Source organism: Ornithodoros turicata, chromosome 6, assembly GCF_037126465.1.
Source record: "Ornithodoros turicata isolate Travis chromosome 6, ASM3712646v1, whole genome shotgun sequence".
In the NCBI taxonomy this organism is placed as follows: Eukaryota; Metazoa; Arthropoda; class Arachnida; order Ixodida; family Argasidae; genus Ornithodoros; species Ornithodoros turicata.
The window spans coordinates 38,082,375-38,094,393 of NC_088206.1; the positions used below are offsets into that span (position 1 = coordinate 38,082,375).

The 12,019-nt window shown below is 54.6% G+C and overlaps 1 protein-coding gene across 1 annotated transcript; it reads right to left on the minus strand.

The window, feature by feature from the left end:
* Positions 1-552: 552 nt before the first annotated feature.
* Positions 553-8,153, minus strand: LOC135398500 (uncharacterized). Its single transcript, XM_064629902.1, has 6 exons — positions 8,139-8,153; positions 4,169-4,942; positions 3,566-4,079; positions 2,942-3,479; positions 2,257-2,849; positions 553-1,385 (listed from the first exon to the last, which is right to left on the minus strand). Exons 1-6 carry the CDS (start codon positions 8,151-8,153, stop codon positions 553-555), a joined length of 3,267 nt encoding a protein of 1,088 aa, XP_064485972.1.
* Positions 8,154-12,019: the final 3,866 nt, after the last annotated feature.

Consider the following 12,019-nt stretch of genomic DNA (forward strand, 5'->3'; position numbering starts at 1 on the left):
GTATCTGACTATGGGTGGACGGTCGAATGAATCAACACTGAACTGAACACGCAACTATAATGATGCGGGTGCCATCTGTCGGCATTCCTCCGAAGCTTGAATATGACAGGCCGACAGGCCACGAGCTCGATTGGCCACACTGAGAGCTTACCGGTTTGTGATTGGCCAAGCCCCACGATCTGGGATGAATCGGAGAACACTGAAGGAGTGGAGTGGAGTGGCGTAGAGGGAAAAACGGGGAGGTCTGCCTGTCAACACCGACGGCAAGTTTCACCCGCTGGGAAAGGGGTGGGAGAGGAGGGAGGGAAAGAGAGAGAAGAGAAGGAATCAGTCAGGGGAGGTCGGGGTGGCAAGGGTCCAAGGGTGCTGGGGTGGTCCTGGAGGTCTGGGTCCTAGGCTGCCGTGGGTGGCATTAGGCAGTGGAGGGTGGCAGCTGGAGAGGTGGTCCGAGGGGTCTAGGTGGGTCAGGAGTGGCTCTTGGTGTCCTGGCGGGTCCTGGGGTCCTACGCTGCCCTAAGCAGCGTCAGGCTGTGGAGGTCCGGAGGGTGGCAGCTACAGGCGGGTGTCCAGGCCGGTAGAGCTCAGGAACTGCAGCAGCTCCCTCTGGATACGTCGGCGATGGTGTCGTGGGCCCATGGGGTAGACCAGGGTAACCAGGCTGTGGTCGGTGATGCCGGCGTTGGACAGGTTCTGAAAAAGAAGATCTCTCTGAGAAGCAGTATCTCTGCAGCGGGTGATTAGGTGAGCAAGGCTCTCCTGGACACCGCAGGTTCCGCAGCGTGGGTCGTCGACCAGGCCGATCGTGAAGCCGTACGCCCGGGTGAAGGCACACGACGCACGGAGCCTGAGCAGCAGTGATGCCTCGTCCCTGGTTAGGCCGGCTGTGATGCAGGGTGGGGGTGCTGTCCCTTCCGCGGTGGGCTTGTCCGGGTGGAAGCTGCGCACGTGGACGGCGATGCTCTTCTTGGCCTGGCTGGTGGTAGATGGTGCCTGGCGGACCAGGTTCTTGGTGGTGGCTTGCTTGCTCAGGGAGTCCGCAATCTCGTTGCCGGGGATGCCTTTGTGGGATGGGATCCACTGCAGCGCGATGCGGTGACCGGATGCCAGGAAGAGCTGCAGCTTCTGGTGTGCTCTGAAAGAGAGAGGGCAGTGTTCATAACTGTTGTTCAGCTTCGACAGAGCCCCGCGGGAGTCCGTGAGGATAACCGCTTTGGTGGCGCTCGTCTTGGCGATGATGTCCAGGGCTTCCGTGATCGCCAGGAGTTCTGCTTCCGTGGAGGAGAGGGATCCGGACAATCCTTCTGCCCAGGAGAACTGTGTTGATGGGATGTGGCAGGCCAGGGCGCAGGCGCGTCGTCCAGGGTCGACTGAGGCGTCCGTGTACACTTGCAGGTACCGTATTTTCACGCGTATTAGCCGCACCGCAGATAAGCCGCAGGACTCGTTTTTAGATACATTTTGAAAATGTTTTTGCAGATAAGCCGCACCCGCAGATAAGCCGCGGGTAATACGACGCGACTGCTTTGTGCGCTAAACCAGTGATGCACAAACAAAACCAATTGAGACTCTTATCGCTCGTCGACGCCGTACTCCCTGCCAGCTGCCCTGTTCCCTTACTGGTCCGCGACGTCGACGACTTTTAGTTTGAAGCCGCTGTCGTAGCTGTGCCTCCGCGTTGTAGACATGCCTTACCTCTAACTTCCGTGCCCGTGTCCACGAATGCTGCTGCTCTGGTCAAATGAGAACTGACACTTAGCTGACCACGTTTTATCCCGATGTCAGGTGTATTGAACCCTTCCTGTGGGTCAGCCGATAAAGGAGACCGTAGGGAAGGCCATAAGCCCTGTGGTCCACATTCCGGTGTCGGCATGATGTATAGCAAAGGAGGTCAGTTCTAGTGTTCTACGAAGATCGGATTGTGCCCTTGTTGCGTGCTTTTTGTGGATTGACGAGAAAGTGGTGTTCCAGGAGACATGAATCACTGTCACCCCTTTTGTTAAAGCTGCGTGGGGGAATGTATTCGGAAGGTCAGTCCACTCGAATGTGGACCCTCCCCTGTTCGGTATTGTTCGTGCACTGGCAGGGCGGTCCTGTTCCGAAAAACATGAGGCACTGTCGGCCCTTTCGTTTAATCCGGGGTATGGCGAAAATACCAGGGAAAAATAGCTATCAGATAAGCCGCACCCGTGGATAAGCCGCAGAGCGTCTGCGAAAAAAAAATCGCGCATAAGCCGCCGCTAATACGCGTGAAAATACGGTAGTCCTGGTAGCTCTCATGAAGGCGCTCGGCGGCCAGGAACTGTGCCACCGCATCCGGTACGTCCTTTTTCCGTGGCAGGCCTGGCAGTGTTGTGTGGATGGCGGTCCCGAGGTGCCTCCATGGAGCATCAGGGCTGGGGACTGGTGGGATGGGCTGGAACAGCTGGTCCTGCGTGAAAAGTGTACATGAAAAACGGCTCCGTTGTCGGTCCCTTAGACGCTGCAGTAGCGCCCTTCCGGTTGCTGTCCTGTTAAGTCTGGTGAGCTGGTTCAGCAGGTGTTGGGTGGCTCGAAGTTGGAGCGGGAGAGTGGTAGCCTCGGCGTACACGGCGACGTTCCGCGCCCCAGGTGGGAGTCCTAGAGCCAGCTTCAGTCCGCGACGGTGGAGCAGTTCCAGGGATTCCAGCGCTGTTCTGTTGGGCTTGGCGTAGGGGAGTCCGAACAGCATCCGTGCGGCTCTGGTGGCGTTGTGGATGGTCAGGAGGGTCCTCTGAGGGCAGCCGGAGTGCCGTCCGCTGAGTCGCTTGGTCACGTTCAGGGTTGTCTTGCATCTGGTCTGGAGGTCCTTGACGAGTGGCGCCCAGGAAGACCTGGAATCCAAGGTTACTCCGAGAAAACGGTGGACATGTACCTGTTCCAGTGGTGTGTTTTCCATCAGGATCGGTTCGGTTCCACGGCAAACCAGTTTGCAGTGGAACCAAGCAGCATGACCCTGGTCTTTTCGGCTGACGGGGTGAATCCGAGGCCACGGATGTACTCGGTCGTAGCATCCACGCCCTCCTGGATGGTCTTTTTCACTTTCCAGGGGCCCTTGCCATTGGTCCACAGGCAGATGTCGTCCGCGTAGATGGAGAGTTGCAGGGGAGGTGTTGTTGCTGGTAGGGCCTTGGGGAGTCCAGCCATGACGAGATTGAAGAGCAGGGGGCTCAGGATACTGCCTTGAGGTAGACCGAGGTTCTGGCGACGTGGGGAGCTCAGCGTCGATCCCAGTCGGACCCTGAAAGAGCGGTCGGAAAGTAGAGCGCGAATGAAAGCAGCTGCCTTGCCTCCGATTCCAGGGTCGACGAGGGAGTCCATGACGGTGTTGATGGGGACGCTGTCGAAGGCGGCCTTGATGTCGAAGAACACCACTGCCATTCGGCGCTTGCGTTGGGCGGCGGCGTCCACGTCCGAGACCAGGTCCAGCACAGAGTCCTGGCAGCAAAGGTTGCGTCGAAAACCTGTCATGCAGGGGGGAAAAAGGACTTGGAATTAAGTAGCCATGTAATGCAGCGGTGTAGCAACCGTTCTGTTAACTTAGCCAAACATGATGTGAGCGATATCGGCCGATAGGAGCTCAGTTCGCCCGGGGGCTTCCCTTGCTTCAATATCGGCACGATGAGGCTCTCTTTCCAGGATGGTGGTGGCATTGCCTGGTCCCAGCACTGGTTGATGGAGTCCAGGAGCCGTGAGGTTGTCTTGTCCGGTAGGTTCTGCAGGCACTGGTAGGTGAGTCCATCCATCCCAGGGGCTGACTTTGCTTTCAGGTGGTCCAGGGCGAAGCGCAGTTCTCCAGACGTGAAGGGGTGGTCCAGGTCCGTGGGGGATGCCGGAGGCGCCGCCGTGGAGGGGACGTCCCTCCCTGCGCCGAACAGGTCGGCGAAGTCCTCTACCAGCTCCTCCAGGACGCCCCTTTGGCTAGAGCCATAGAGCTGAAGGGGTTCGCCTTCCTCCTCCCCCCCAGGGCGTTGACGACAGACCAGAGTTTCCGGGCCGATGTGCTGCTGGTCAGGTATGCTGAGAACTGCTTCCATTGGGAGCGCTGCAGCGTGCCCGCGTATCTGCACAGGGCGGCGGAAACTCGTCGGTAAGCCGTCAGACGCCTGGGGGAGTGGTTCCGACGCAGGCACTTCTGTGCGCGGCGCCTCGCAGCACACAGGCGGAAATACTTCAGGTCAGGTTTAGGGCCGGTTGCTGGCGCTGTCCCGGACTTGGTTGCGGCGGCCAGGACTGTCCTGATGTTTTCGCAGATGTCCTGGGAGGCTGGAGTTCCGTCCAGGCAGGCTCGGAAGGAGTCCCACACGACGATGGTGGTCCGGCGCTTCGGGGCCCGGTGCTTGTAGGCCAGGGTCACGTCGATCGGGAAGTGGTCGCTGCCCCAGCTGTCCATTCCAACTTCCCAGTGTGCAGGAACGTCCAGGGTGTGCAGGGTGACGTCGATAGCACTGGATACTGGTGGCCTGTAAAAGGTTATCTCACCTGTGTTAGCGACGAGCAGGCTGCAGTCCTCCAGGGACTGCACTAGGCGTCGGCCACGGCGGTCAGCGTCGCAGGAACCCCAGAGCGGATGGTGCGCGTTGAGGTCTCCACAGAGAAGCAGAGGGCCTGGAAGGGAGGACTGCACTTGCTGCAGGAAGTCGTCAGGTATCTGGTCCACCATAACCGCTGAGCTGCGACGGATGTAAACAGAGGCGACAGTGAGTTCGTCCTTTCCAAAACTTACCTTTGCAGCTGTAACCTCGACCACGGCCGACGACAGCTGATCTGTGGGCAGCTGAGTTTGTGCCAGGTGCCTTGCGACGAAGACTGCCGTGCAGCCGTGGCTGAAGTGTAGTATGCTGGGAGAGGTGTACATGATGAAGCCTGGTAGCGACACTGAAGGCGAGTCGCAAAGCCGGGGATCGAAGAACGATAGAGAACTCAACTGAATCGAAGGAACAGGAGAACGAGGGGAACCGTTCACTCGCGAGCTGAATCGAAGAGCAACGGAATCGTTTGCTCTCAAACGGCGCACTGGTTCATGGGTTCTTCGGTTGTCCGCGACTCGCTGGTTATTGCTGGGCTCCTTTGGAATCTTAGCGTTGGTTCACTACGGCGCGTCGATATCGAGCTTTGTGGCGGACGTCGTATGGGTAGAAGTATTCAGAATCAAAAATGTATTTTCTGATTTTTTGTTTATGATCGGCTCGCTCTACGTATCGCTGGTGGTGATCTGCACTCGATAATTCCAAGTTAGTTGTCAGGTATACCGGAAAAGGCCCTTTCTGGCTAGTATGTGAGATGGCGGACATGTTTTTCATGTACGTATTTAGTAATGATCAGTACTTAGAAATCTTAGACCAGTCCCCTGGTGCCTGCCTACTTCGAATTTGGCGCCTCAGTGGCTACGGTAGAGGCTCCGCATAGAAAACTAGTAATGATCAGGGTCACATGACCCACTGGCGTCAATGATTCGCGAACGAATCTTTCGAACGAGTCCCTAATGTTCACTGATTTGAACGAACACATCAGATATTCGGGCCACGCGCGCTGAGCCACAGGAGGGCCACTACGAGAGTTTCGCGGCCAAGCCAAGTGTGTCGCCACGGTAGTATCGATTGGGGCGCCATTACTTCGCAAGACTTCTTCATTACGAAAACAAAACCCGACTTAATAGGTGTACTTCTTCTACAACAACTGAACAAAGTGCGAGCCTACGTTTCTTTGAGTAAATTCGTTCTCTTCGATTTAGAATGTGTGTGTCACGTTGTCACATTCCTTCAACCGCCAGCAAGCAATCCGAAACTTTGGGCGTGAGCTTTCAACAGTTGACCGTTGGAGTGGCAGCAGTGGAAGGTGGAAGCTGGTGCGTTAGTGTGCGCTTTGTACCACCCTGTATTTTTCAAAGTAAGCAACCGTAGAAATATTATGAGTTATGATGAATGTGCCTGGGTGGGTGTGTGAACTGTTATGCGATTTTGTATTGCGCAGATGTGATAGACACCAGTTCCGGATACACGCCAAGCAGAAGCGCACTGGTACGAACATATCTCTGCGAAGGTCGTTAGTACGTGCAGAAACAGGAATTGCAGGATTCACATTAGATCGATTATTTTCAGCTCCTTCGAGGTACAGAGCACCGAAACTGCTTTCCCGGAAGCGTTGTGTACGTACGGAAATCCATGCACATTGGACATGCCAAAAAACCTTGCAAATATACAGTGGCGTCGGAACTATTTTTCCAGTGGGGGAGCGAAAAAAAGTGCTACCATAAACATCATCATCATCATCACTTATTTTCCTTGAGGGCTCATGCTGGCGTTATACAGGGTTGCTACACAAACTGTAAACGTGCTCCAGGCAAACGACATCTGCATATTTGTACAATAGATCTAAAATAGCAATGCAGAAGTATTGTAATTAAATAGCGCTTGGTGGTGAGCTAGTTGGTATGAGTTCAGTGCGTCCGGCTTTTTTTTACTTCTGCGCAGTGCCTAGACCTCTATGACAAGTAATGTGTAAGGAACTTCGAGGACTTGTCCCCGGGAATCGTCGTAGCGGCATGAACGCGTGCCGCGACTGGAAGCGAATATCGTCTGATCTGCAAGCCTTCTGCGAAGAAACCACACTTTCCTGGGGCGGTCTGGAGCTCAGCAAGAATGTGTCCCTTTGACACCCAGCTCTTTGACTGGGTGTCACGCTGTCGTTATCAGTCCAGGGCGACTCAATAAGAAAAGCCGGGTAAATGACAACAGCGGGTAGTTTTGGACATCAGTACGGTGGAAAGTGAGGAGCCAGCAATCCGGTTAACAGCTAGAATATTTTACTATGACAAGTGAACATATACATAATATGAAGACAACAAACAATCTGCGATACATATTTCTTACCAGAGGTGTGGGCTTCTCCTATGTCTATGGCGTTTGATAATCATGTAACGCTGCTGCAGGCAACAACTTGATGGCGCTCCCTCGACGTTGCCGTTGCAATCCGGCACGTGAACACAACACCGGTGCGACGTTTCGTCACACGCCAGCTCGAAGTGGGCACCCTGCCCACCACCAACTGAAATCTGTGGCTGCGCCTCGCAAACCGCCCTATAACAACCTTCAACCGGGCGGTATCTTTGTATCCTTATTTCCCCAAGATGTCTTGTGTCTTCCGTGCCTTTCGCGATTCCCGTTTGCGCCTCTGTCCCCCCACCCCACCCCGTGGATTGAGTCTGGTAATAATGGTAATGAGTCTGGTAATTATGCTCGCGCCTCCCGGTACACACTTTCGGACTGATTTATTGCACTTCGAAACCTCTACAGTGCACTTCGTACCACAAACATTGCCATGGTCAACTCCAGAACCCTGTGAACCTGACACCTTTGGTATGTACGAGGGGCGTTCAAGTCAAACCGGGACTTTTCATTTTTCGCAAAAGTAAAATGAACTTACAGGCGCGAAATTAGTTTTATTTTTCAACGTAATCTCCAGCTGCACTAATGCACTTGTCCCAGCGTTTCATGAGGGTTTGGATGCCAGCAGCGTAGAAATCCTTACCGACGCGTAGCAGCCATGACCGGACCGCATTCTTGACCTCGTCGTCGCAGCTGAAGTGGCGGCCCCCAAGGAACGCCTTCAGTGGCACGAAGAGATGGAAATCGCTGGGGGCGAGGTCTGGACTGTAAGGGGGATGTGGCAACAACTCCCAGCCAAGTTCCTGTAAGGTGCGTGTCGTGAGATGCGCGGTACGCGGGCGTGCATTGTCCTGTAGGAGGAGGACTCCTTTGGTGATGAGGCCCGGCTTTCCGAAACTGGAGGTGTTCATGAATGATACTGTTCAAGGTTCCCGCAGAAAGGTCCGTCTTTCGAGCCAGTTCGAGACATGTTATCCGTCGGTCCTTGAGGATCAGGCGCTCCGCAAGTTGGATGTTCTCAGGAACTCTGACACTGGGCTCTGAGCCGCCACGGCCGGGATCGTCCTGCACTGATGTACGGCCGTCTCGGAACCGTTTGCACCACTCAAACGCTTTGCTGCGGCTAAGTGTATCGTGGCCATACTGAGCCTGAAGTCTTCTGTGAATTTCAGATGACTTTACGCCTTCATTCACGAGAAACTTCATGACAATTCGCTGTTCGATGTGCGCGCTCACCTCGTTGTCGGCCATCTTGTCTAGCACTTGTCTTCTGTTTCGCACAAACATTGGACCACTACGTGGTGAACGCGGAGGCCTGTCGCGTGTGAAAATGATGAAAAAGAAGTAGCGGGAGTCATTTGTACACTCAGGCGACAGAAAGTCCCGGTTTGACTTGAACGCCCCTCGTAGCTCTTCTCAAACGGTCTCCGCACAGTGACAGTGGTAGGCTATCTGTTTATTGCTCTCTAAATTTATGGCCGCCGAAAGAACACATGCACGGGCCTTTCCGTTAGACCGTAGAAGAATACGACGCTGGGCTGACGCTGGGGGAGCCGTGCTCCCCCAATCGTAAATGTGGGAGAGCCGTCGCTCCCCCTGCTCCCCCTGTTCCGGCGCCCCTGCAAATATATAAAGACCGCCTGAAAGCGAAGCTTCATGATACTGGAAAGCAAGTCACAAAGCATGCCTGCTCCAGAAGATACTTGTTGCGAAGAAACCCTGTGATGTGTTTGTTAACTATGTAATTATGCTTTTTTGCAACGTCTGTGCAGCGATTTCGAGAAAGTAGTGACATTATGAATAAGCTTGATAAATACAGTGTTTCCGTTCCAATATCTGTGTCACTTTCTGACGTCCGCCTCGTAAACCAGTAGAATAATTAATGAAAGGCACAGAACCGAAGAGGCCGCAGAGCGCTCCGCCATGTTGGATACGCATGAAAAAAAACGTCCTCGGGCGAATGCGGTACCCACCGCCTTATCCAAAATCATAGCGAATGCGCATGCGCAGAATTGGTCTTGCAACCACTGGGGTCGTCTTTGGCGCTGCTGCTGCCCGAAAAACAGTGCCGTGTATGCCAAAGGGAGTCTGGCCATTAATGGGACTTGCCTATACCTGGAGCTCCACCGACTTTTTGAGCTCTCTGGCCAATCACGAGCCAAAATACAGTTCGCTATTAACCCCAGGCCGCCCCAGGCTATCCAAGCTATATAGATGCTCCATGGAGGCACCTCGGGACAGCCATCCAGACAACACTGCCAGGCCTGCCGCGGAAAAAGGACGTACCGGATGCGATGGCACAGTTCCTGGCCGCCGAGCGCCTTCATGAGAGCTACCGGGACTACCTGCAAGTGTACACTGACGCCTCAGTCGACCCTGGACGACGCGCCTGCGCCCTGGCCTGCCACATCCCATCAACACAGTTCTCCTGGGCCGAAGGATTGTCCGGATCCCTCTCCTCCACTGAAGCAGAACCCCTGGCGATCACGGAAGCCCTGGACATCATCGCCAAGACGAGCGCCACCAAAGCGGTTATCCTCACGGACTCCCGCGGGGCTCTGTCGAAACTGAACAACAGTTATGAACACTGCCCTCTCTCTTTCAGAGCACACCAGAAGCTGCAGCTCTTCCTGGCATCCGGTCACCGCATCGCGCTGCAGTGGATCCCATCCCACAAAGGCATCCCCGGCAACGAGATTGCGGACTCCCTGAGCAAGCAAGCCACCACCAAGAACCTGGTCCGCCAGGCACCATCTACCACCAGCCAGGCTAAGAAGAGCATCGCCGTCCACGTGCGCAGCTTCCACCCGGACAAGCCCACCGCGGAAGGGACAGCACCCCCACCCTGCATCACAGCCGGCCTAACCAGGGACGAGGCATCGCTGCTGCTCAGGCTCCGTTCGTCGTGTGCCTTCACCCGGGCGTACGGCTTCACGATCGGCCTGGTCGACGACCCACACTGCGGAACCTGCGGTGTCCAGGAGAGTCTTGCTCACCTAATCACCCGCTGCAGAGATACTGCTTCTCAGAGAGATCATCTTTTTCAGAACCTGTCCAGCGCCGGCATATCACCGACCACAGCCTGGTTAACCTGGTCTACACCATGGGCCCACGACACCATCGCCGACGTATCCAGAGGGAGCTGCTGCAGTTCCTGAGCTGCCTGTAGCTGCCACCCTCCGGACGTCCACAGCCTGACGCTGCTTAAGGCAGCGTAGGACCCCAGGACCAGCCAGGACACCTAGGGCCACCCCTGACCCACCCAGTCCACCTCTCCAGCTGCCGTCGCTCCCCCCCCCACCGCCTGACGTCACCCACGGCAACGTAGGACCCCCGAGGACCTGCCCGGACCCAGGAGAGCCAGGACCCCGAGAGCCTCCCTGCCTCACCCAGACCTCCAAGACCACCCCAGCAACCTTGGACCCTTGCCACCCCGTCCACCCCTGACTGATTCCTTCTCTCCTCTCCTTTCTCTCTCCCTACCTCCTCTCCCATCCCTTTCCCAGCGGGAGAAACTTGGCGTCGGTCTCGGTATTGACAGGCAGACCCCTCCCGTCTTCCTCTACGCCACTCCACTCCACTCCATATATTACCTGTATTCAATGGGTGCCGACATTTTCGGGAAACTGGATTGGATTAGATCGAATAGGATATTCCCTGACGACCTAGCAACATAATGGATTTTGCGTCCACTTTTAACGGCGCCATCTGGATGGTGAGGGGCACGCCGGAAAGACGCAGAAGTAGCAGAAGTGCTTGGTAGCAGAACTGATTGGCCGGCAGAACCGCTAGTTGGAACAGACTGCCGGTATTATACGTACTTTAACTATGAAACATAACAAGATTGAACCAAGAACGAGCAAAGGTGTGTATATGAATAAAAGTATGTCATAAAATGCAAATTTTTGGCCATCCGTAGCGTTTTTCTTGCTATTTGCCTGTGATCGCTGTCGTTGCTAGGCCTAACAAAGACGACGAAACACATTATTTTCTGGTAAACATCGACACTGGAGCGTAATTTAAAGGTGATTTGCAAGATATTTGCAACAGAATGTACACTTACGGAATAAAATTGAATTAATTTGTAAAAAAAAATTGTCATGAAATCCTGGCTTCGCCGTTCCAAGCGGGTTCCAAGCTACGCCGCCATTTTCGGGAAAATTTTGGTGTCATGGCGGCCCGCATAGAAAACAGCAGACAATGAAAAAGCTCAATTTGATTAACAGGTCGAGCCCCTTCTTTAGGCTCCTCCTAATGGTCAGACTCCCTTTGGCATACACGGCACTGCCGAAAAACGTCCCCATTGGGCGCGTTAGGTTCGTGCTCCGGGAACATTCCCTCTCTCAGGGGATCACTTAACACCTCCAAAGTGACTTCCCACTTTGCAAGCCCGCAAAGTGGGAAGTCCGCAAAGTGGGTGCACGTTCCCGGGTGCACCCTGCGCACCCCTTCTTCGGAGGTTCTGGGTCAAAATCGCGAGTCAAAAACCGCGACTGTAAAAACCGCGAGTCAAAAACCGCGAGATCCAAAAATCGCGATAGACAAAAATCGCGATAGGAAGCATTAACGACACACAAATATCGCGACACCAAAAACCGCGAGTAGGGGAAAACAGCGGCAGGCAAAAAACGCGACAGCCGAAGACCGCGACTAAAAACGCGACAGCTAAAAACCTTACTCACTCTCCTTTAGAAGGGAGGATGAAAGGGGGGCACGAGGATATGAAAAGTAGGCTAACTTCCATTCCGGGAATGGGGCCCACAGAGGGCCATCCTAAAAATTTCAGATTAAGACATTTGATGAAAGTGTGTGTGTCAATTTACCTGGTAGCACAAAAGGTTTTGTGTATACAGTTTGTTTCCCAGAAAAAAAGAAAAAGAAAAACTCACATAAACATGACGTTACAGGGTCCATACGTGTTCTGGTTCGGTGGTAAGTGGGGGTCAGCGCCCTTTGCCGTAAAAAAGTTTTGCTAGTCCCCCAGGAGAATTGGGGACAGAAGGAGCGGCCGAATCATGACCGATCCAGAAGCAATGCTTTTTCAGAGCCCCGTACAGTCGAGTAGCAGACGACAGCTAAGGCGTCAGCGCGAGGTCATGGGCAAATCACAGGCTGGT